Source organism: Cydia strobilella, chromosome 17 (genome assembly GCF_947568885.1).
Source record: "Cydia strobilella chromosome 17, ilCydStro3.1, whole genome shotgun sequence".
Taxonomy (NCBI): Eukaryota; Metazoa; Arthropoda; class Insecta; order Lepidoptera; family Tortricidae; genus Cydia; species Cydia strobilella.
This window is the reverse complement of record NC_086057.1, coordinates 6,496,551-6,523,406: the sequence shown is the minus strand read 5'-3', so window position 1 is coordinate 6,523,406 and position 26,856 is coordinate 6,496,551. Positions and strand designations below refer to the sequence as shown.

General features: G+C 37.0%; 2 protein-coding genes across 2 annotated transcripts; both read left to right on the top strand.

Annotated features, from left to right (window-relative positions):
• The first annotated feature begins 12,129 nt into the window (after positions 1 to 12,129).
• On the top strand, positions 12,130 to 14,811 carry LOC134748890 (uncharacterized). The gene is made up of 2 exons (XM_063683721.1): positions 12,130 to 12,695; positions 14,316 to 14,811. Exons 1-2 carry the CDS (start codon positions 12,135 to 12,137, stop codon positions 14,730 to 14,732), a joined length of 978 nt encoding a protein of 325 aa, XP_063539791.1. The 5' UTR covers positions 12,130 to 12,134; the 3' UTR covers positions 14,733 to 14,811.
• Positions 14,812 to 17,757: 2,946 nt separating this feature from the next.
• LOC134748705 (uncharacterized) lies at positions 17,758 to 20,135 on the top strand. The gene is made up of 2 exons (XM_063683474.1): positions 17,758 to 18,254; positions 18,890 to 20,135. Exons 1-2 carry the CDS (start codon positions 17,826 to 17,828, stop codon positions 19,472 to 19,474), a joined length of 1,014 nt encoding a protein of 337 aa, XP_063539544.1. The 5' UTR covers positions 17,758 to 17,825; the 3' UTR covers positions 19,475 to 20,135.
• Positions 20,136 to 26,856: the final 6,721 nt, after the last annotated feature.

Genomic DNA, 26,856 nt, shown 5'->3' with positions numbered 1-26,856 from the left:
TTTACCCCCCAAAAGTGGCCCCCGTGTTTAAAATTATTATGTTTACGTTACATGTCCATCTTTGGGTCACAAACTTATATATGTGTACCAAATTTCAACTTAATTGGTCCAGTAGTTTCGGATCGAGATAACAAAGAAAATAAAAACAAAGATCCTGTTGAGAACGTTCTCCTGTTCGAAGAGGTTAATTATTATGGGAGCGAGCCGTTTTACATGCTTCATCTATTGGTAAAGTGATCTGCGTGTTGCATGTAGCGACACGCCTGATACCCTTATGAATTTATGGCTCAATTCAGACGGAACTTTACCCGGGTTCAGTATGAGAACCTAGTGTATTTACAAGCATTACAGTAACGTGTTCTTCTTGTTAAGCATTACTACAAAAAGTTGGAGAAATTTTTAAATAAAATGGAATTAAAAGCGAATCTTAGTGGCAACATTAGTTCTGTTGTCTTGTCATAACAAACAAAATTATGTGACTTTTGGTAAACATGGTTTTAACTTTAAAACACTTCTGTATTCAGTGAGTTTTCTTTTGAAAAAAATAAATAGCATAAGCATTAAAATTGGTAAAGGAAAACATAATGTAGCTCAAACAGTCTAGCATGACTAGCATGAGTTACGTTCTCCCGCGCGAGTCCAAGATGTATGGAGTGGCGCGCGAGACCGCAACTCATGTTAGTAGGTCAAAAGATAGCAAAAAACGTGTTTTAAAGGCAGTGGGCCAAACCATCAAACTTTCAAGTTGACGGGTAGTGATTTGTTTTAAATTAAATTATTATTTATTTCAGAAATTCGATTTCCATAATATATTATTAGTAACTTATTTAAATATGTTTATGAGTAATCTGATTAAATGCCGCGTAAGTATTACATAAAACATAACTTTATATTTATAAATTAACGCATCGATGTACAAATATTGACTAAATACGAGTAGGTACTTATTATTTTCGTCTACTCTCCGCGCGCGAATTCCGTGCACGGCTGAGGAATGTTAGGAATGTTGGGCGCCATGAAGGAGGCGATGGTGACTGGTGTCATTTTGTACCTACGGGCGCGGCGCACCCCCCACTTCCTCGACCTCCGAATGCACGGAATTAACGCGCGGACAGCAGTTTATGTATTTTGAAGCATGAGGTTACTTAAAAATGTCCGGTACCTATATGTCCACGGCAAACGAACAGGACGCACTTATGCGAGAGAATAAAGATGGATATATGGATGATTAGTGATTACCTGATTACCTACCACTATGCCTAACGTTACTTTTTAAAAACTTGCCTTTAAAAATCGAAAATCAGTTCCTTCGGAGCTGAAGCTGAGTATGCATGTCGTATGTGTTGTGAGCCGCCCACTACAACAATCTAAAAAGCCATAAAATCCCCGCAACGCGCCATCCTGACACCTCACCGACAAACGAATGTACACCATCTCCCGGAACAAATGTTATCTATTCCAGTTAACGACGTGTAGTCGGAAAGAATCGGTATCGGCCTGCGTAAATCGTCCGGAACCGACAGAATAGACTGTTTGTAACATTGACTAGTTCATACGCGCATGGACGTTATTCTTTTTGCATTGCGTTTTATTGCTGGTAGTAACTTAACTTAGTTGTCTAGAGAAACAATTTTCTCTTGAATCTGTTGAAGAACAAGCATTCGAGGCAAAGAATTTTAGTGAACTATAGCGACATAGCTAGTCAAGAAATTACCAAGAGACGGTTTGCTCCGTTATAAGTATCCAAAACCGTCCTTGTAAAAGATTTACCTACCAGTCTTTAAAGTTTAAAATTTTCTTTACCTAAATATGTTACTTTCTTACCTTTTATATGATTTTAACATTTTTAACGGATTTGAACTAGTTTTAAAGGTCCTACCTTTAAAACTAGGGGCTCTAGAATTTGGTCGTTTATTAAGGTTAGACAATAATATTAATTTTACACATTTAAACAGCCAACGGTACCTTACTTATAATGTTCTGCATCGATTACGGCAGGCACACAACCAGAAGTGCAAGTAATGACATCCAGCGTCACTCGATTTATAAACTGCATGTATAGTAATGTCGTGTCATTCGATAAAGATAGTTTTTATAATTGCAGGGCAGCTTGTGGCGAGCTGTTCGGGAGAAGCGACCTCACGTACCCGAGTGCCGGGGAGTTTTGTCACCCGAATGGTGGTGGATAGGAAAGCATTGTCCAGAGTGGAGTCGCGAAAGCTGCGTTCTCAAGGGTAGAAGTGGCAAGTTGGCGTAGTGGTTGGTTGGTAGGTTAGTTGGTTGGTTGGGGTTGGCTTGGGTTGGTTGGTTTAAAGTCCAGTGACACCTCTCTACCCTTAGCCCTCACACCGGTGTTGTGTTTGAGCCATCTTAAATGACACTTTTTATGGGGGCCTATTTTATTAGGCGGCGTCTGGTTTTATATCCTATAGCCTAGTATTTAGTCCTTCTCTTTCACCCAATAGCCTAGTTTATTTTAGATTCTATCAACTCTCAATAGTCCTTACACCCTGGCGGGTGCTGCCACTGCGTGCATCCCATGATAGACATGCACGAGCAAAGGCAGCATTCGCTCGGTGTTGGCTTCGGCTCCGCGCACGCGTCCCAAATGTCCGGAATACCATTGTGAAAGACACTGAAATACAATGTACGAAGCCACGATTGGGTTCATTACCCAAAAAGCCCTCGACCGCAAACGGCAGCACCACAGAACAAGTTCGATCGATCAATCAAAACTTGCGTTCGTCGGATTTCAATTCGGTAACGATGTTAAAGAGCTTTATTTTTCATAGCTGACTTGTATGGAAATGATAAGAATTTGTAATATAATACGCTGTATTACAAAGATTTTAATTAGTACCTATATAAAATATGTAGTAGCACCAAGGCTTAAAAATCGCTTGCTTGGTCCTGGAGCCCGACCGATTCTGATTCTAACTTCTTGTTCTCAAATAGTTTCATAAAAACGATAACACTTTAAAAATAAGGTAATTATACACTACTTATACTTTATTATAATAATATTACACAGTCCAATTATTTATTTTAATTGCTTTTTTTGTGAGAAAGAAAGGACTACCTACTAGAATTTTTAATAAATACTGCAAATCCTTGCAAAATTCTCATTCTAAGTCGCATAGGTACTTGCAATTTAAATACGTCGTTACATTATTTTGTATAGCCGATTACAGCACAAATGATAAGTATTTTTCTTCTTCATGTTTATAAAATTATTAGGGTTCCGTGCCCAAAGGGTAAAAACGGGACCCTATTACTAAGACTCTACTGTCAGCCTTTCTGTCTGCCTGTCTGTCTGTCTGTCACCAGGCTGTATATCATGAAATGTGATAGCTAGACAGTTGATATTTTATAACAATAAATATTAAAAAGTATGGTGTATCGTAAGTATCGGTGGGCGAGTCCGACTCGTTGTCCGGTTTTTTATTGCAGATATCAATATACAAGCATCGCTTTCGTCCATTATTAAAACATTTTTAATTATTAATGAATATCCTTAGTAGGTTCCAATTCCCCCACGCTCCCCTACATATACCTATCTGCGCTGTTATGGAAAACCAGCGTATCTTATTACATATTTCCTACTACATGTAGTACATGTTTATTGTTACATATTACATATAGGTAAGTACATACGTGTCCGTACAACAACATTAAATGATAATACATTAATTCGCTTGGGGATGTTACTAAACCCATTACATTATGTGCATTACTATCTAACCTGAATTAATGCCCGAAATGCATTTCATTATTACATACGAGTTCTATTTAGTCAGTAAATCTTGACAGTGGGATATTAACATAATCCTGATATAGACTCTGGCAAATAAATCAATTTCACTAATTGCCAGCTAGATATAAACGAGAACCATTATCCACATATATTGCAGTAAATGTTAGAAAAACGCTACTGCTGATATGGAGCCTGATTCTGATTTAACAATTTGTTATGGTTTTGATACGACCTTGAAGTCTGTTAATCTACGAAATAAAGTGAAAGTCATGCGTGAGATGTGCACCAATCACCAAGATGATCGATAAGTTCGTATCAAAATCAGTTCATAACTATAATACATATATTGTTTTCTTATTTTATCTCTGTGCGGCTTCCTTCACCTACGCTCTACATGTGCGCCTTCACCAAGTGCACTACCTGTGCGCCCTACAGTTGCGCGCTTTCTATATGCACCTCTCCAGTGCGCCTTTTCAAGCGCGTTTAAAATAAATCAAATCAAACCAGGAACTATTTTTATTTCCTTGCTTCATAGAACTGAACTGAACTGTACATATAGAACTGAATCGCACTTACCATAAACAATCAGACAATGATCAGATCAGACACCTTCACGATTTACCGAATGCTTTGTAAATCTATCAATTAGACTCCTCCTTTACCCACTGTGCATTATTTTAGTATAAGCGGAATGTTGAACACTAGTTGAAAGTATAATATGTAGGTAGGTACCTATTACTAGTACAACTTATGATACCTGGCTATAAGGAACATACTAGGTTTAGGTTAGTATCATATTTGTTAAATCTGAATGTATTTATTTCACATAATAGGGTACTTATTTGTCTATTAGTCAAATTAGTTTCTTTTTAGAACTGTCAAAACGATTTTGCTACTATGGAATTTATATGAAATACTGGCATGTGACGTCAAAATCAAATTACCTACTCTTTATAGTTTTATGCGGGTTTTAAAATAGAAATTGTGTCCAAAAATAACTGCTGTCTATGTTCTCTATTAATCTTCTGGTGCTTTATTTCATGCATGGTGTAAAATAATTTATTTTAAATACAGTCAAATACCCTATATAACATGAATAATGTGTTATCAAGCATTATATTAATTTACTACACCTAAGTATATCTTATTAGATATTATTTTCACAACTTAGCATTCAATGTTTTTAACACAGTTAAGGGAATATGATAATCCCGACGTTATTTTCTAACTAAAAGCATTAAATCTCGACACAAAACCAATTAAGTTTCAGGCCACGTTTTAAGTAGGTATAAAACCTCAACTATGCATAATCTAAAATCCTTTTATCAACGAGAGATTATTCCAGCAAGCTGCCGAGACGCTCAACTCAAAAACCATCTCGAATAGCTACTTTTAAAAACGCATTAAAAGTAGAGCTCAAACGCCGGCGGGCCAACGGCTTACAGTGCAGTTTTTGCACTTTTAACACAAGCGAAGGAATGTTAAAATAAGAAATAGAGTAAAAGTCTCAGGAGAAAATGCGAGTTGAATAATGGATAATTTTCTATTGAAAACCATCTGCGAACTGAAATAGGACGATGGCAGTTTGTCATGCAGGCGCACCTCAATGTCGCGCTTTGGTTAAGATGCTGACAATAGCCAATGATGCCGAGTGAAAGAGAAATTATAGGTAGCAGAAATTATACGATCGTTCCGTATTCAGAATACTATTAATTTACCTAATTTAAAAAATCTTATACATGCTCGATAATAAATAATGACAATACTGTTATAAGTATTAGAACAAATTAAATTATTTACAAAAAATACATTAATTTGTTTTTATTTTAATTTCAGTTTGTAATAAATAATGACGTTAAGTATTTTCGGACGGGAGTTGGAAGGGGCAGACCTCGGCGGACTTTCTCTGATCAGATCGGGGAAATCCTGAAGAAAGGCCAGGTCAAGAGCACCCTAAACCGGCGAGCGTGTATGAGGAATGTTATGAAAGTGAAGGAAGCGAAAGAGGTATGTCAGGATCGCAGCAAGTGGAAATCCGTGGTCTCTGCCTACCCCTCCGGGAAATAGGCGTGATTATATGTATATGTATGTTAAGTATTTTAATATTGCAGTATAATTACATCAATTGAATTGAACTTAGGTTGTGATTTCTGCGCATTTGTTGAGAAAAGTATCTAGAACGTGACCACATAATATTTTATTTTATTTTATTTTGGTACATGGAAAACCAACAGCGCTATACATATCTAAAAACTATAATAGAATTAGAAAGCCAATTATAGGTTTTGCAATATGCTATAATAATAGTATAGCTTTTTAGCTTAGCCGGCTAATTGCTAATCAGGCCGCGTAGCCAACATGCCAATCGTTTACGCTCCGTGGCGATCGAAACGCAACTGTTACTGTCGCGCTAATATAGAAGAGTGATAGAGACACAAAGCGTGTCGTTGTCGTAGCGATAGCGGTTGTCACCTTGGCTAGGCTGGCAGGGCGCGTAGCCAACGTGAAATCGTTTAACGCTCCGTATCGAACGAAACGCAACAGTCACTGTCGCACTAGTATAGAAGAGTGATAGAGAAAGCAGGCTGTTACGATACGCTACGGAGCGTTAACGATTGGCACGTTGGCTACGTGGCCTGCTAGGATGGCCTTCTACTGATACCTGCAGTAATATTGATTAAAAATATGCGTGTGTAGGTAACATAACAATGTTTAGTATAATACCTTAAAATGGCATTGCTTATTATAAAAACCAAAATAAATAAAAGTAAAGGTAAACTGACTGATGGTCCTTAGTTGTCATTTACAAATTAATTATTTGTACTAATAATAGGAGATTCCTAAAACGGAAAATAGGTACCCTGTTTTCGAGTTTAAGAAGTACAACAATTCTAATCCTCTCTGTGTTATGTACTTGTTTTCTGCAATAAAGTGTTTACTACTACTACTACTACTAATGAATATCAACATAATAGGGTATTTGACTGTATTTAAAATAAATTATTTTACACCATGCATGAAATAAAGCACCAGAAGATTAATAGAGAACATAGACAGCAGTTATTTTTGGACACTATTTCTATTTTAAAACCCGCATAAAACTATAAAGAGTAGGTAATTTGATTGTGACGTCACATGCCAGTGTTTCATATAAATTCCATAGTAGCAAAATCGTTTCGACAGTTCGAAAAAGAAACTAATTTGACTAGTAGTCAAATACCCTATTCTATGGCTCTAAGTTTGAAAAAAATAGTACATTATTGTCGAGGCTCGGAAGTAGCTACTTGCTGGCTGAGGATTCGTTTTAAACGGACGACCTTGGGAGTCCGTTTAATTGAATCCGAAGCCAGCAAGTAGCCTTCCAGCCGAGTCATATATAGTGCTTTTCTCAAAAATGGCGCAATAAATGCAAATATAATAGAAATATTTTACAGAAGCAACGTTCTTATGTATATATTTTCACAGAAAAAAACTAAAAAGATTTGCTTTGCCGCCGTTTTATTTTTTAAATTAAAAATGGAAGTGTATTTTTCTGCTGAAAATACGCCAACCTATTTGAGACACCTAAATAGTCGCGGTACCAACATTACAATAATAAGTACTGATCATCTATTTGGCTGTTTAATGGACCTATGCCTTCATTTGATATGGCCACTTCAACTTTTAAAAAGTTTGGAACTCGACAAATAATGGAATTTGTATGCAACATTGCAGTCCCGAAATCGAGACTGCAATGTTTTTAACTTTTTAATTTTTTGACTGACCATAAACTACGCACTTCGCGACCTACTTTTTAACCGGCAACGTCGACTGCAGTCCATTTTTGAGAAAAAATATTTAACACTGTTAAGGTGCATTAGGTTCAGCCAGCAGGTTTTGAAAAGTCGTAGCGCTTTTTTAGATCACAATACGGTTCGCAAAAATTTAATTTAATCTTGATGCCTTTCTCTAGTAACTTCATCTATTCGAAACCTGATTTCTTGACTTTTTTTTTCTATGGAAAAAATCACGAACATAGGTTAACATACTTAACATAGGTTAGAGAATTTGTATAAATTTTTACACTTTAGCGAAAAATATTAAAAATGTTCCTAAAAATACGCAATTTTATTTTTGATGGTAGTTATCGATTACTTTTTTTGTTAAAACTGACTAAAAATTATAAATCATGATATCCGCGATTCCGGGCACGCACATTACAGCCATCTCGCTCACGCTTACGTCCATTGAGAGTGAGAGAAAAACCTGAACCCACGGGGCCTTAAAACATGTTACTAAACCATTGGCTAACTTAGCCTCTCAGTTTACAACTTCACTATCGGCGACAAGTAAATTTTCTTATCAAGTTTCACGTTCATAAAACAATGTCGTCTTACAAAGGGACCCTCATTTTGCGTTACGTCAAAGTCGTTGCGCTCAATTTTCTATAACGTCAAAACGAAACTTTTCAATACCTGAGGTATCGAATTCTTTTCAGGTAAGAAAGTAGCCAATTTCTTTCTGCATTGAACAGTACAATGGCGGTGAAGTTAACTTGACAGGCTTTGTTGTGGCTCTCGCTGCCTGCCTCCTAAGTATTGCGCTTAGATTAACGTTACAGAAAGAAGATGCGATGGACATAATAACAGTAAATACCAGCTTTAGAAGTCTGATCTTGATTTAATATTACCTTACTTGCAGTGCATTTCGCTGATACTTATAATTATTGGTAAAATTAATAACAATTTTAATTTCGACTGCCGCTCCTTGGATAGCGTGGCTAGCTAATTGGCTGTGAACTCATTATAAAGTAGGAGCATTTGCTAGATTCGGAATCAAAGATTACTTCATTACTAGTACACTTCTACAGGACCCAAAACATGTCTCAAAATCTAAAACAATAATTTTTATCATCCGAGCCACGCGTATGTATGGGGTGGGATACGACATAGATTCAGATCGACAATAGTTATTTGTGCAACAAGAGAGGAAAGTTGGTTTTTCTTGCGAGTGTTTATTTTGAGTCCCGAGAAAGCGAAAGATTCTAAGGTAGAATCTTGAGCGTAGCGAGGGACTCAAAAACACGAGATGTAAAATAACTTTGCTCTCGTGTTGCACACATAATTTTTCACCTCAGTAGTGAGAACATATTAAAGGTTAAAATGTATTTCGAATTACACAGAATAAACAGAAAAAAAAGTATTATAATATGTACGATACGATACGATACGGGACGGGACCGGACCGGACCGGACCGGACCGTACCGTACCGTACCATAAAAAAATGTAATAAAAGTATGAAGTTCATGGCCTTCACTAAATTAAAAAGCTACATTGTTTCACTCCCTGGAGTGAGTAAAGTCGCACTTTCCTCACTCCAGGGAGTGACGAAAGTAGGCTTGTTCGAGCTGCTGATGTGAAAAATATTTCCTTGGCTTTAACAATGGGTCAGGTCTATCTACCTACTACACGTTAGCTTCAAGTTGGCAGTTACCTACCCGCATCACCCCCTCTGACGCGTTATCCACTCAGCTACCACAGATTTAAAACTATTTTTATTACTTAAATTTAAAACAATTACAAAAATTATTAAATAAAGTGAGCATTAAAAAATAAAGAACGAAATTATTTTTGTCGACAGTACCTACTAGTAATTGTACCTGTGACGTTATCATGTAACAATCACCAACAGCCAACTTGAAGCGAATGGGTAGCAACATAGAACCCCATCCAATGTAAACCAGGTAAACCCACTTATCTGTCTTGCGTACTGTTTCTTTTTATGTTCAACTTGTTTTTTGAATAATACTTAAATATTTTGTTCCCGTAATAGACGAGGTGACATGACTTTATATTGACTACCATATCGCTACATTTGTGATAAAGGACTTAGGAGTTCAGGAGTTGAAAAGCCTCATTCGCAATTTTTTCATGATTGAAGTAAAGATGATATTATAGGTATATTATTAGATTTCTGTTGTTAATGTGTATGTAATGGATAGTTAAATAAATAAAAACTTATTCTAAATACTAACTAAATAATTATAATTTATTTGTTGTTAATAGAGTAGGTACGATAATAAAATAAAAAGAGACACCAGAAATTTGCGCCACATCTATGTGTTTCGATCATCTAAGTAAGATACATCCTCGGTAGCGACGGCGTTAAGAGCTCACCAGGGATTTTAAATTCGGATTCAGTGAGAAGCTACTTCGTAAACCATCCGAAGAAAAAGGAAAAAACCTCAACAAATTGCTTAAACTTATTTAGTATCTCAAATAGTTTTTTTGATAGCCTTTTTTCCTAGGAAGTTTTTTTTTTAATTCGTGGTCTCTTAGATTCACATTAAAGGCAGGGTATAAACAACATAGGTCTTCAAGAAACGCCTAGAATTTTGAAATCTGTTATAAAGTTGCAAAATGAGAATAAACTATAATAAATAAATACTTATATCTAATTTTATATAGGAACAGCCAAGCAAGCATGCCAAGTACTCTGCCCTGGAACCAAAGTACGACTTTGTGCCAGTTGCAGTCGAGACTGCGGGACCTTGGGCAGCTTGGGCTGTGGAGGCCAGGGACTTTGTGAGGGATTTGGGTCGGCGGCTGAGGGACAGGGGGTGCGACCCTAGGTCCGGATCGTACCTGGTCCAACAGATCCCGTTGGCCAATAAGCGCGGTAACGCTTCCAGCGTACTGGGGACATTTGAGCCAGGTACGATTCTTGACGGTAATTTTATTTAACTTTGATTATTATTATTTTTTAAATAAGAATCCTGTTGCGGATATTATGATTGGTATGTTTGGGACGAAGCATGTGGCTGATTTGCATTTGTAGCCACCGGACGAAGCCTGCGTTGCGGATTTCTTACATATATAACTAGATTATTTTTTAGATTTTGTTTTTGTCGGTTATTGTAAAATGAAATGTACATATTTTAATAAAATATAAGAACATAATTTTCATATCGTCACGGTTCCTATAAAAATATTTTTTTTAACGGAATAATAGATATTGCCCTTCATCAACGTTAATTACGAGACATCGAATTCTATCGGGCAGAATTTACAGACAGAGTTCCTATATCGATAAATTAAATTATCGATACTTTTCTCTAAAGTGATCGCCCCCGGTTTCTTTTGTAACTTATTATTTGTAAGTATTATTTCGAGGTTGATGATAAAGTTTACACAAAGCCTATTCTATATGATCGCTAGGTTACAAAAATGACGATGAGTGAAGTTTCAAAAATCCCTTTAAAATAAAGAGGAAGGGAATTTATTTATTATTTTGTTTCATGTTAATACTTTGAATAACATTTTATATTTACAAACAAACGTTGAAGCGATCACAGTACATGAGAGAAGCATCGATATAGGAACTCCCTACTTGTCAATAAATTCTGCCCCATAAAATCCGATGTCTGTTAATTACAAATTTTGGCATTAAACATTTTTTCTATTTTCATTTATTTATGTGCATTACATGGTACATACCATGTACATTACTTGTCCCGTGTCCTACATTCGCCTACGGCTCATAAAAGACATCTCGGAGCTCGTAATTAATAACACACTTTCCACACTTGCATTGGCACATGTACTCGTACTATTGACATATTGTGTTTACTCAACTCTGCAAACGTCTTAATAAATTATTCAAGATACCGCAATTAGAATATTTCCTAACATCTAAAATGACCCGTCGCCTTTGTCACAGTTTATCCCTCCCGACCCGAAGCCTCCGGAAACTCAAAAGTAGGTAATATTGGGATCGGTTCCCTGCGGCCCTTCCTCCACTAATATTATTTATATGTCCATATTTATTTAGAAGTTGTAGCGTCCTCGGGGTCCCATACTTACCGTTTTGCTATAAAAGGACCTGACAATATCGGAATATTTACCACAAAGTTCACACGTTTCTGTTGGAATAATATATGTTTTTTTCTAATAAATTAGTGCGGATAAACGCAAGTAAGAAGGGTTCCTCCTTGACAAGATTATATTTATGTACATAATATAAAACTTTTAACGCCTTAGTGATGGTAAGATAGCTGTAATTTATCGTATACCTATGTTGCGTCCGTATTTTATTAGGCGCTGGCCACACATAGTTACACAAATACAAACGTTTTATCACTTTTGTCAGAATAACGGCAAAGTCTAAAAAAGACTACTTACTGTAAATAATATTACAGCAATATATGTTTAAACGGCGCTAGTAAATGTCAGTTTTTATTAGTATAGGTTGGCATTTAATTTAATTTAATTAATGTTCCACGAATTCTGACGTCGGCAGACACGTACCTAAAACGATCCCTAAATAATATCAAATATCAATAAACTAACGAAAGCATATACCTACTTAGGGTATAACAGAAATTTCTGCGTCGCCTATGAAATGTATCTAATCGATATTCCATTAATGGAGCCACAACTCAATCTTATCAGCGATAATACTTATGTGACATACCAAATTAACCTAGAAAATGAACAAATGAAGTTGCCGTTATCGTGTTCTAAAATTTTCACAATGGAATATGCTAAGTGTTTGTCAGTTTTGTTTATGCTTGGTGTAGTGAGTTGTGATCTATGTGAAAAGAATATAGAAAATTTGTTTACAAGTGATAATAGGAGGTGCCAAGCACAATTCAACGGTACATTCAGTGTGACCACTGTAAGCGTAGATAATGAGAGTGATGTTTTAAATGTATTAACTCCCAATGCAAATCCGAGCTGTATAGCCTCAGACACACTATCATTAGCTAGTGGTGGAATTTTGAAAGTCAAGGTTTACTCGAAATCAATTGCTGTAGAAGACTACTTGACAGTATTAGTGTATGAGACAGAAGAAAACAATGTTGTTGGCCAAACAACCCTCCTCGAACCCGACAACAGAGTCGGGTATGGATGGACCGTTTTAGAAGTAATATTAGAGGGGAAACCACATTACGATGGTTATGTAAGTAATAGACTGATTTAAAAAGTTTTAGAAAAGAATTATTTCCATTGTAGTCATAAAAAGCGCCACTTGCACCATCCCACTGACTCGGGATTAACCGGTTAAACCGTGAACCAAGTGTCAAATTGTACTGGTAACCATGGTAACTCCAGGTTTAACCGCTTAACGCCGGGTTAGCAGGATGGTGTAAGTGGGGCTAAGGGTGTGTCGGCTAACTGGCGCGGGTGTCATTGTAGGTATTTAAAATCCATCGCACGCATCCGTGAGCCGCGCAAGTTAGCGTTGCTCGTGCTCACCCACTCAGTGCAACCGCGTCAGCTAGCGAACGCCCTAAAAGAATGACTTACTTATACCTATAAATAACAACAGTCATCAAGTTCACTTGCGGCGCCCTTATTATAAATTGATTTGTGTAATGTTGATTTAGGTTTTAAGTGCGATATTAATTTAGTACAGTCAGCTGCAGAGAAAAGGTACCCCACGTCCATACTAATTTACAGAACTTTGTATGCAGGGGGGTGCCTTTTCTCTGCAGCTGACTGCACATAACTGTACAAATATATAATAGGCTAGATGACATATTTTCATTAATGGTATCAATCGATCAGGTTTGTTTTAGGATCAAATGTCTATATGAGACCCATTGCATTAAAGCAATACAACATTCAGAAATGATAGTCAAAATTCGACAGTCGTACTTCACTCGCGAAACGCTCCTAACAAAACGATAAGTGAACGTGACGTCAAGGTCACTGAGAGCCCATCTTGAAATATGGACAAAACAAGAAAATTGCGTTCTTGTCGGTAAAATATTGCGTTTATATATATAGGTATAGTTGCAGTACAATCTTTTTTTGGATAAAATGTATTATTATTTTTATTTTTCCTTTTTGGAAGTTAAAAAAAACTTAAATTTTGAAACTTTCGGGTCCTGTATTTTTGTATTATTTCCATATATTATTTTAATATTTATCCACATTATTGTGATAAATTGCCCATTTGCTATCTATTTATTTTACTAGATTTTGTTATAGAATTCAACATGTGTCATCATCCCTATTAGTCATTACATAGGTAGGTGATATTTATCTGCGACGGCAATGGCTATAACACACCTATTTATTAATGAATCATCTTTGGTGATGTGAACATTTGTATAAACTAGTCGCTTATCGGTGCAGGATAACATCGAAAAGAAACTTAGTGCCTTTGCCAATTATTATGATTAGTTTGCCCGAGCAGATGCAGACCCCGGACTTGGATGCAAGTGGTGCAACCGGGAAAGCGCTAAGATGTGCTTTCTATGGGATATCGTTTAAATTGACGATTATTTTTAATGTGATGCAGATTTAATTTCTATTGAATTGTTAAAAAAAGTCAAAAAATTAAAACGCTTTAGTTTTGAGTAAAATAATAAGTTTATAAAATGCCTTAAAATAAAAATTACAAACTAAATTAAAAACTAAAATTAAAAACTAAACTTAAAAATAAACTATAAATAGAAAATTTGCCCCAAATCACCGTGATGCAAATTATATTTTGCACAAACCTTTTGAATATGTTTATTCACATGTTAATTACGAATAAAAAAATATATCTCTTAATCTATTTGTTTTACAGTTCATGGTCGTTGGGAAAGCTTCTTCAAACTCGGAAATCCTGGTCGAATCAATCTGCTACTACTCTCCTGCAGAACAACAGAAACTACTTCGCGAACTTGCACCTGAAGCTATACAGGCCGATTCAATTTTAAGTCATCAAGTTCACACTGAGCGATCATTTCAATTTTCTAACACTGAAGATTTCTGGACACCCCTTACTATTTCTCTAGCAGTAATAATCCCAGTAATATTATTAGCTTTACTAGGATGGGGTTGCTTCGCTTTAGGGAAAAGGCAGGGGGCTAAAGAGCCTCAAGTATATGAAGATATTGATAATCTTCCAAAGCCGTATCTTGTTCCAAGAGTCAAAAGTATGTATGCAGAATCCGTCGAAAGCTCTTACGTTGCTAAAAATAATAACGTAAACTCTGTTTGATTCTGACTTGCACTCAGAAAAGATCAAATAATTAATTGTATGTAGTTTTTCTTATTGTAGGAAATGCCGCAATGTAAGTAAATAAATATCTGGGTATGTACAGTCGAAGGCAAAAATATCGATCCAGACGATAGTGATCGCTCAAAAATATGTGAACACGACTTTATTGTCTCAGGTGTAAGAGCGTACACATATTTTTGAAAGTTTGGGAATGTATATATATTTATGCCCTTGACTGTACAAGTACGAGTATATAGTATATACGTTATTGTTTAAGCTTTTGTTAAATATTTACTGAATTTTAAGTAAATTGAATTATGTATCATATTATGTACCTAATGTAATACATATTTATATACTCTACTTTATAAAAAGAGCCACTTTCTTTTAGTTTCATAATTAACTAGGAACACCTTATAGATTAAGTATTCATGTCGGTATCCGTCTGTCTGTCCGTTGCGGCTTTGCTCATTGACTGTTAGCATATACTAGAATAATGCAATTTAGCACAGATAAACCTACCTTAAAAACTAAAATTATCACTTCTAAGCTCTGGTTTTAATTTAATAAATCATAATTTGACGACCGGTCTGGCCTAGTGGGTAGTAACCCTGCCTGTGAAGCCGATGGTCCTGGGTTCGAATCCCGGTAAGGGCATTTATTTGTGTGATGAGCACAGATATTTGTTCTTGAGTCATGGGTATTTTCTATGTATTTAAGTATTTATATATTATATATATCGTTGTCTGAGTACCCATAACACAAGCCTCCTTGGGCTTACCGTGGGACTTAGTCAATCTGTGTAAGAATATGTCCTATAATATTTATTTATTATTTATTTATAATAATACTATGTTCGTGAAAACAAAGATACGAGACATATTTCATGATAAAAGGGGGGGTTGCGTCAGGGGGAGGGGGTGGGACACTAGTGTGCGTAAAGCACCATATCTAAAGGTATCACACTACATTCATTTACAGCTGGCTATAATTTGTTTTTCAAAAAACACAATTTGACCGAATCAATAGGAACTCTGTGATAAAAGAGCGCAACCTAATTTAATTAATTGTGTTTAATTGTGTGTGTTTGGGTTTGTTACAATTGTCGCGATGAGTACCTTTTAGTTTCCTGTTAAAAGAAAAGTACAGTCTGCGATAAAAGCTTATATCAAAAATTAGATTTATGACAAAAAACGTATTTTCTTTAGTCCTGTGGTATCCGAAAAGCGTTAGTCTTGAAAAGCCGTGCGTAAAAGTATTCCTTAACCAAAGGGTAAAAACGGGACCCTATATTACTAAGACTTCTCTGTCCGTCTGTCAGTCACCAGGCTGTATCAGTATTCTCATGAACCGTGATAGCTAGTTGAAATTTTCACAGATGATGTATTTCTGTTGCCGTTATAACAACAAATACTAAAAACAGAATAAAATAAATATTTAAGTGGGGCTCCCATACAACAAACGTTTGCTTCATCACGTGATTTTTTTGCCTTTTTTTGCGTAATGGTACAGAACCCTTTGTACCATTACTCGCACTTGGCCGGTTTTTAGGGTTCCGTACCCAAAGGGTAAAAACGGGACCCTATTACTAAGGCTCCGCTGTCCGTCTGTTCGTCTATCCGTCTGTCCGTCTGTCACCAGGCTGTATCTCATGAACCGTGATAGCTAGACAGTTGAAATTTTCACAGATGGTGTATTTCTGTTGCCGTTATAACAACAAATGCTAAAAACAGAATAAAATGAATATTTAAGGGGGGCCATACAACAAACGTGATTTTTTTGCCTTTTTTTGCGTAATGGTACGGAACACTTCGTGCGCGAGTCCGACTCGTACTTGGCCGGTTTTTTATTAAGTTTTGGTTGCATGCACTACATTTTTCGGGACGTGGGGTAATGGCACCACTCTACAGCCAGACAAACAGCTGATGGGTCCACCACTATACATACGTATCAGAAGTCATCGTAATAATCTTATACCTTTAAACGAACAAATCTTGTATATGAAGGGTACACGGAAAGAACATGTCTAGTCACTGATTTAAACTTTCACGATTTTTACTCATTATTATTTACAACGACGGGACTTAATCGCGTAAAATAAGTATTAAACCCACCTCCGACGTTTCGAGGACGGCGTTGTCCCCGTGGTCTCGGAGAAGACTGGCTAAAGTTGACATCAACATCTTCTAGGCGCGCGAGTTTTTCGAACTACCCGCACTTGGTCTTGTTTATTAACTTGGTCTTGTTTATTAACTTGGGTTTAATACTTATTTTACGCGATTAAGTCCCGTCGTTGTAAATAATAATGTCTAGTCACATTGACAACATTTTGAGTTATCGCGGTTTGAAAGGAACGATGTGGATAATTAACCATATTATTGTCGTGTATAGGTGTTTTTAAAGTGAGACAAAAACGAGTTATATTTATAATTGCAGCGGTAACAGAAGTTGTAACTAATAGTTCATTAAGGGCTCTACATTTTAAGATTAAAATCAAATTTTCCAAAAAAAGTGACTAGACATGTTCTTTCCGTGTACCCTTCATATATCTATCTATCTATCTGTATATATTAATATATTTCGGGGATCTCGGAAACGGCTCTAACGATTTCGATGAAATTTGCTATATGGGGATTTTCGGGGGCGAAAAATCGATCTAGCCAGGTCTTATCTCTGAGAAAACGCGCATTTTTGAGTTATTATATGTTTTCCGAGCAAAGCTCGGTCGCCCAGATATTTATGCATATACGACTAGCCTGCGATAGTATTAATAAAAAAAAATCTCAATCATAATCTATGTGAATTAGCGTTTTTAAGTTTAGGTATTTTTTTGAAAGTCAGAAACTAACCCAATAAATAAAAAAGATTAACTATCTAGGAATCATAATTTTGTTTTGATCATCAATATTAATTTCATTACTTGCATTATGCTTTTGATTAAAATGTACACTCATACACTTGACGACTTATCTAGCAATTTAATCTAAAAATACATTTAATACCTGCACTTCAGATAATACTTACAGCACTTTTAAAATGCCAGTGTTTCATCTACTTCCCTATTGACACAAAGGCTGCAAAAGACATCATGAAATGTTATTCTTAGTATTTTTTATTACTGCTTTTGTGGCAGTAATAAGTGACGACTTGGTCGGAGTGTCTTATTATTTCGACGAACATTATTCAGATGTTTATAGTGACAGACAATGTGTGAATACGACTCGATGGAGTTTAGTGAGTTATGAATATTTAAAGCTGGTGCCGCCATACGAAGGAAGATCGAAAGCAATTCGTGCTCTAAGAAATAGTTGCACTGCAACATTCCCTATCTCATTCCTGGAAGGAACCTTAGAAGTTACAGTATACCTTCGAACGATATCGCAATACAGTGGGATAACTGTTTCTGTGTTTGATGATCGAGATGAAGTTATTACGTCGGTCAGGTATCAGCGGTTGAACATGAATTTTGTGCAAGGCTGGGTCGACGTTACGGTGCCTATCAAAGAGCATATAATAGGCTATGTAAGTACCTAAATATGCTGAATCCTTAGTTACATTACGTGAATTCTTAGCATAATTAAAAAACAAACATTTAAACAATCTTAAACGCCTAAAATACAATCAACTAAAATAACTGACTCTTTCACTATTTTTTTATCAAGCAGGAACGTCTGCGACCGATACTAAAAAAAATTATATTAAAGGAAAAATTGAAAAATTTACACCTCCGCCAAGACCCCAATGGCCGCAAGTTCGAGTCTTGCCGGAGGTGTATTTTTTTCATGTTTCCTTTAATATAAAAACCCGACCATTTCGCCTAAGAAAGTATTTTTCTAACATGATTTTATAGTATGTGAGCTGATTGAGATGTGAGGTAAACATCTCTTGTGAAATCTGATAATTGCTTGACCTTTTGGACGCCAATGACGGATATATCGGCACCGCAGGTCCGACGCCAAAGACGGATTAATCCGTCACAGACCACAGAGTAACATAGACCTACGTGCATGTGCATAAAGTTAAATTTCAGTTTTGACACTTCGGTGACGTGGCATCCGAGTGACAGCTTTTGTATTTGACACGGCGTCGAAAAGGTTAAAGGATAGTGCAACATCTATTTCATCACAATCGAATTGTTTTTATTTTGTTTACCGCAGGTGCAAATATCTGGAAGAAGCCTTCCCAGTGAATTAGTAATCGTCGACTCCCTGCGATACATGCCTGGTAACTTAACATATTCTCAAAGCGACATAAAGGATCAAAGAGTCACAAGACTCACAAGTGACGTAATAAGAAATACACCATATACAAATATGCAAGATTTAAGTAGTCCTGATGAATTCATTTTCGCTTTTAATGAAATAGATACAGATGGTGATACAGATAAAATAGATGGGTCAGGAGACCCGCCTGGTCCTGGAGATAATACTGAAGGTCCAGACGTAGGCACCGAAGATCCAGGTATAGATAGCGGCACTGAAGAACCAGAGGAGGACCGTGAAAATTCGGAGGATAGTAGTTTCTGGAATGCCTTTACTATTACAATTGTGTCAGTAGGTGCATTTACGGTAGTAGGGGTGGTAGGAGTAGGCGCGTATTACATAGGGAAGAGCAAGAGTGTAAGCCCCAACCTTCTACTAGATTTAGAAACCCAGGAAACTCCCAGTATCATTCCTCGAGCGAGAAGCGTTTTCTCGGATGTGCCGTACGATAGATATAATAGTTTTAGAAGGTATAGCTAGTAACATATAACAATCCTAGTATCAAGTCAAGCGTAAAAATATATTGAAACCTACCGATATCGGTGTCGCCAAGAGATTTCTGGGTCGCACATTTAAAACTGTTAAAAGTCCCCGGCAAGCTCGGCCGAATTTCACCTTCCCATACAAACGGAGTTTCGTTCTCATTTTAAAACTAGGTACGTGTTGGATTGTCACGAAACTTTGCATATACAATGACATGAGGTTTAAGTAGGTCTGTAATTAGTTTACATATAACTCCAGTTTATTAAACAAACGAAATAGAGCAAAAACAAGTTTTGTAAATAAATCTTGACCTGTAATTTATATTACCAATAAAGTATGAGTATGAGTATATATTTTTTTTATATGGTATCTGAAGCTACATAAACTAATTACAGTTCTAGATATAGGTACCTTATCTTATTGTAAGTACAAAGTTTCAGAGAAATTTAGCTAGTTGTTTTAAAATGAGAGCGTAACTACGTTTGTATTATGAAGAACCGAGCTTGCCGGGCACTCTTAAGTATAAATACGAGTACAATACTTTTACGAACTGACACTGACATAAGTAATTGTGATATTTTTAATAAAGATTTAGTACTTAACAATCAATTTAACATAATAAGAACAATACTGTAATGCGATTCCTTAATTCCATAAGCCTCTGCATAGCATAGGCCCGTAATAAATTAATTAATCTAATGAGTATCTAGTTTAAGAATCCAGTCTATTGCGTGTCTAGACATTAAATACAATCATACTCATTAACCGCCATGTGAGTTTTTTTATTCCCGACAAAACTAGCTAGCTGTGAAGCGTAATCAGGTAATCGTCGCGTCTGACAGTATTATGTCAAGGTTTTTATTGCCTGACGAGCATTTCCGACATTTTTATTCCAGTTGACGTATTGCAGAATCCTCTCACGTCACACATGACGTAAATAGTCAGGTCGACGTTCTTCATTACACACCTTAGTTATCTCTACCTATTAGTTCATGATTGACAGTTTTAATTTAAATTAATGTTGTAGAGTCCATGTAAGCTAACTGTGCACCGTCTTCACCAAATTCAACGGACGGATTGAAGACCTCGCGAACCTCAGTGAAAGGGCCATCAAGTACCTAGGTATCTAAGAAGTGCAAACATAAGATTCTAGAATAATAATAATATATACTTATTAAATTTAAATCCAATAACTGTAATGTCATACGATAAATAAATAAATAACAAAACAAAGTGAGACAGTGACATTACAAACGTCACATTTTCATAGAAATTGGACATTTATGATGATATTACTACACTTTGTTGTTGCAGATGCCATGCAGAGTTAGCTGGGTTCGACTCTACTACTTGCCTGGTAGTCAATAAAATAAACTTTTGAAAACCAAATAAAATATATCAGAGCTTTTGGAAAATATACAAAACCAATAGCTTTAGACTTTGAAATTTAAAAACATGGTAAACAAACGATTGACTTTTCCAAGGGATATTACAGTTGTAAAGATGGATGGATTCGGATGGCAACTCTGCAGCTGCATTACTGTTGCAACATTAAGGCGTTGACGCGGGCCGTATTGTTGCGTTATCAATTTTCTTGATAAAAATATTGATGGATGGAACGTTCATATCGCTCTAAAGTAATGCAGATACGAACGTCACTCACTTTATCAAGGAAATTGACAGCGACAGCGCCCGCGTCAAGGCCGCAGCAGTAATGCCACAACAGTAATGCCGCTGCAGTTGCCAACTTGCAATTCGAACTTCGAACGTCACCTTTATGCTCTATGCGTGGTGTGGCAGAGAGTTCAAGGGTTATCCATGTTGGCGGTGAGGATCCTGCCCGTTGGCGGCCCTTTATTTTACATAATATATTATTAAAAAGTTGAAGTGTTACGACTTGTCCAAAAACCCAAATAAATTAACGATAGCCGACAAAATATTCATGGAGCATTGAAAATGTCCTTGAACCTAAATCAATTTGGATTAAGAATATTAATTTAGACCGGATTAACACGTCTACCTTGTTTACATTTTTTACAATGGCTCATGACGATAAGTTACGTATTACTATGACGGAGTAGGTAATAAAAACGTTATTTAGTAGGTGACTAAACTTGACCGATTTGGTCAAAACGTTAACCTTTGCTTTTGGCCTGGCAAGGCTAGGCGTGGGTGTTTGAGGTCAGGCGAGTAGATTTGCACTCTACCCTTATTTAGAATTTTGGCATAAATAGAATCATAGCAAAGGTAGTCAGCTGAAATATATTTAATTAGATTTATTGCAATAAAACCGTTAGACAAAAAAAATCCAGTAAGGCTCTTTAGCGATTATACCGCATAATTATGTAACAAAACCCTTAAACGCAATTTGGCGTTGTAAGTTATCGTACCAGTAGCGCCACGAACGCTTATAAAATGGTATGGCGTGTGTAATGTTGTAACAAACCTTCATGTCTTCAAACAAGGTTATATTTGCTAGCCTTTAAATATTCAAATTTAAAAAATGGAGGTCTATTTAAAGGCTATACTCGTAGCATAATACCTTGCAGACCTTGATACTGCGTGTCAAAGAAACGCACACACTAAAAAAACTTCCACGGAATAAGCAGGAATATTAGAAATGTAAGCCTGCTAGAATAATTTGTTATGTTTATTACGAAATACACTTGCATTAATTTGTGTGAAGAATCAGTGCAGCGAACGAGGGCAAGGTATACAAGGTATGTCATCTTTTGTTGTTGCAGTCAAGATATGGGATTCCCTGCACATTAAATTATAAAAGGACGTTAAGGTACAAACGGCAATAAAAATAAACAAGCCTCCGCCTGCGACTTAGTCCGCGTAGTACTTAGTTTGCTAAGTACACATCCCTATAATGAACGTGGCATCAAAAACCACAATTATTCTAAAATAAGTATTTAACTAGTACAAAAATTGAAATATGTTTTTAATCATTACACATATGCCAAGGCATGAATAGGTTATATAGGATATAGGAAATATTTTGATTTTGGCACTCTTGACACTATTTCACTTAATACCTTAGACGAAAATTTACATATTTTTTAAGGGCGAGTCTTATCAGCATATTGAATATCTTACCTACAGATTGTCAAATAATCAGCCATTATGCTACCGAAATTGCTAATTACGTATGCAATCAGTACCAGATACACGGATATTGCAATATTATCTTGATTGTTATCTAAATTTGATACCTAAACTGCAATTGATAAAGTAAGGTATAAAACTTAAAGCGTATCTTGTCGATGTACCTAATTTTGAATAATACCTAAATAATATCTGAAACATAAATATTAGAAAACATCAATGCAATAATTAGTTATGTATTTTATTGTACCTATTGTAACTCTTAATTGATTAAAGTTACTCTATAAATTAATTAATGCGCCTTAGCGAACGAAACTGTAATCTCTCTCTCTCTATCAGCCTCTTGAATACAAAGTTTGCAAATTGAATACAAAGTCATGGATAAAACAGCTAGTATGTCTATAAAATAGACAACAAAGTTTAGTTTAAAAGCTTTAATACCAAGGAAAAATAAATTGTAAAGTCAGGAAACTTCCCAATAAAGTTAAAACCTTTCAAGATAGTTTTCTTAAGGAAAACTTGACTTAGTTCTCGCAAAAGTTTACAAAAATTTCCGAAACCGTATCTAATAACTTCTTGTCCGACTAACGAAAATGGGCTTCATCAATCGTCTGAATCAAAATTTGAATTTATAATCTGAATTCCGAACGCACGGAAATGTATAGATACAATTTAACTCTAGTTCACACACATCCGGATTAAGTATTTCAGATTAAAAGTAATAATATATATTGATTACACAAAAATTAAAACTAAATCTAAATACCTACTAAATATAAAATACCTGTCCCAAACTACCCGTCTCTGGAATGGAACCTAGAATGCTGGCGGCATTGCCCCTTTGCACCGCCAGACTTAATCTCTGTGCAAAGAAGGAGCCCGCCCTGTGGTTGCCCGAGACACCTATTAGTCTGACCGACACTTTCTTTATAAATTGTTTTGTGTCGGTCGACCATGGGCCCAGTGTTTCTATGGCAAGCGCCGCAAAATCGTAATGGTCCGTTAGAAACGCATATTTGCGGCGCTTTAGTGTCTGGGCCTGGTCCGCGGCAGTCCCGGGGTTCCGGGCCGATCCTTTAACGTGGGACGGTGCTAGCGTATCAACGCAAGTAGCGTCCCACGCCAAAGGGCGGCCAAGGGCCCAGGGCACAGAGTGCAGCCATCAGGTCTCTTGCCGTCGGTGGCAGAGAGGCCTGACGGCTCCAAAGTTGCTGGTAGGGAGGCGGTGCAAAGGGCGCGGCGGAAGTCGTTTAAAGTGACGTGTCTATATAGTCGGCCTGTGTTAGGCCCAGGCGGAGGCAGACAGCGATGCGCAGGGCTGATGGATCTAGAATGGAACCAAGGTTTCGCGATGGAAGCGAGTGCAGCCAATGCCCTGATTCCTTTTCGGAAACGGCTAATAGCCTCGCCCGTTCGTGGTCGTTATGGCAGTTTTGTAGTAGGAGTTCGTGTTGCGCTTTTATATTTATGACGTCCCATATCGCTTGGCTAGATTTCTCCTCTGGTACCTGTTCGACAGGATGGTCTGCTCTCCAAGCTGACTCAGCGTCTGCCAGGCACGACACCGACACATTAGCGGTTGAAGGGATACGTAATATACCGCCAATGAGGGTGAACGTGCTATAGGCAGACGACAAAAAAGCTGGGAGAGCTAAACCACCCGTCAAACGGATACCAAGATCGCCGAATTTGATGGGGAGGGTAGCTTGGATCCAGTTTGGCGATGGGAAAGTTACGTTCAAAATTTTACCAACGGTGTCTCTTAAAATTTGGTCAATGTTTGCAGTAACTGTGGGGAATTTTCAAAGTGGGGCGCAACGGAGGATGTACAAAAATTTGCGCGAGAAAAGGCATAATCGTAAGATGTAGAGGGCCATGTGTGGGCTTATTTCATAAAAAAGGTTGGAACACTTGTAAAAATTTTCTATTTTTGAATTTATGGATAACGGGATGGATTCGTCTAAAATTGGGGCTCCTAAAAGTGTGAGAGTTTCACGGGATAAAATTGAAATATTTGGTGTAAGTTGGTTGATATCGTTGATAATAGAGGAACGGGTATTGGGTGGAATGGCTTCTGAAATGAATATTTCACACTTGCTAAAGTTAATTGAAAGACCAATTTCTGCGAAGCGATCGATTAAAGTTTTTATGTCGGCCAGCACAGATGACTTACTTCCGCCGATGGTGCCGTCGTCTAAATACCAGAAATTTAGGTCCGAAGTGAGCTGAGTGATAACGGGGTGTATGGCTAGGCTGAAGATTGCGGGCCCTAGTGGGTCTCCTTGTTGGCAACCTACACAAGAAAGTATTTCATTATTTTTATACATGAGCTTTGAAGTGGTCCCGTAACAGAAATTTATAACTACATGTGGCAAACATGTAGTTATAAATTTCTGGTAAATCATTTGCGATTTGGGTCAATAAGGTGCCTCGGTCTATGGAATTAAAAGCGTTTTTACCGTCAACTTTCACAAGAATTTCAAAATTTTGGCTTTCTAAAAAAGAGCGGGTCGCATGTACTGCCGCTTCACATCCTGCTTTAAGCCCAAATCCCAGCTGGGTAGGTTTAAATTTGCTTGTTAGACGGGTATGAAATTCGCGGCAACAGATTGTTGATGTGAGGCGCCGAAATGTGTTTCCGACTGCAATTGGTCGTATTCCTCCATCTTTTTTATGAGCGCAACAAGATTATGAATTTCTCAGATCTGACAATCCTTTTGTCAAGCGTTATGAATTCAGACTATGAAAATTAAGATGCAGATTTTACCTTTTAAATAAAATCTGATCTATAAATTTAGATAGCAATCATGATAGTATGCCTATCTGACGCTGCAATCCTTGCAATCAAAATGTTTTGCGTTGTGGCAAAATAAAGACAATGAGTTGTAGCAACGTAAACAATTAGCGAATGCCCACGGAGAAAAGGCCAAAAAATCACGTTTTCTGATGAGCGGTCGGTGGGCTAAAACAACCTCCTAGGCGATAGAAATAAGTACCTACATTCTTACCTAACTAATAAGCTTCAACTGTGTACCTATTCCTATTTATACTTGTATTAGTTAAAAATCCTTCTATGCTTGTGTACAGGGGGGCGATTTTTGAATTTCGATAGCTCGATTTTGTCACTCGAAAATCGGTGGAAAACGGCGAAATGGTAATTTTTGAAATACTAGCAATAGAAATTGGGAATCTAGTGGTATTGACCACTCGTTTTCCATTCTATTAGTAGAATCTAAAAGCCTAGTAGTGGAGATATTATTGAACGAAAGACACGAAATCAAGCGGTCGAAATTCAAAAATTGAATCACATTTAAATGACGCATCCTAATTAGTAATTACATTTCCTCACACATTAATAATAGGAATTACGAACAATTATTTCTACAATACGAAAAAGATAATAGGTTTAGTAATGCTCAAGGGCTTGCCATGAAATATATACAATAGAGATGACGTAACATGGCGAAGGCTGGCGGTGACACATGCACAAAAGAATTGTCCCCGTCCTCCCGTCTTGGCCCGTGCAGGCCGTGAATTTCCATGAGGCAGTCTAATTTTATTTTTCGTATAAAATTAAACCAGAAAAATAAACGTATATAAGAGGACAGTGGAAGAAGTTATGTATCACCACCGCCATGCGTTCTATACCATGCGTTTCAATTTTCGATATTTTAGGCCATTCAATGCGTTCCAAATAAGGCAGAATAAAGGATGACTCACGTTAGACCGGGCCGGGACCGGGCCGGAGCTTCCGGCGCTTCGTTTTCTATGGAAAGCATCACGTGATCACCTGTAATGTCATAGAAAAGTAAGCGCCGGAAGCTCCGGCCCGGTCACGGCCCGGTCTAACGTGAGTCATCCTTACATAGGTCGACAGTTTTTTTTTTCAATGATAATAGTGACAAAATGCTCGTGTCAAATCTAAGTTTCTCACCTTGAAAGCCCTCTCTGTCATTGTGAAATACTCGAATAGTCATGAAATTTTCGGATCTTTTTGGATTTTGCGAATTTTCCTACTAATGACTTATGTTACGGCAAGTCACTGAAGCAAACTAAATTTGCAACAAAGAAGTCCAATTTTCTCTTGGTCTAATAGGTGTAAGTCATGCTGGGCCAAATCGCAAACGCCAGGAGGCCGGTTGGACGCCCTAAGCTTAGATTTAAGGACTGCTGCAAGAGGGACCTGATCTGCTTCAATATTCAGCCTCACAATTGGGAGTCTCAGGCTGAAATGAGACCAGAGTGGCGTCGAGATCTCAAAGCGGGTG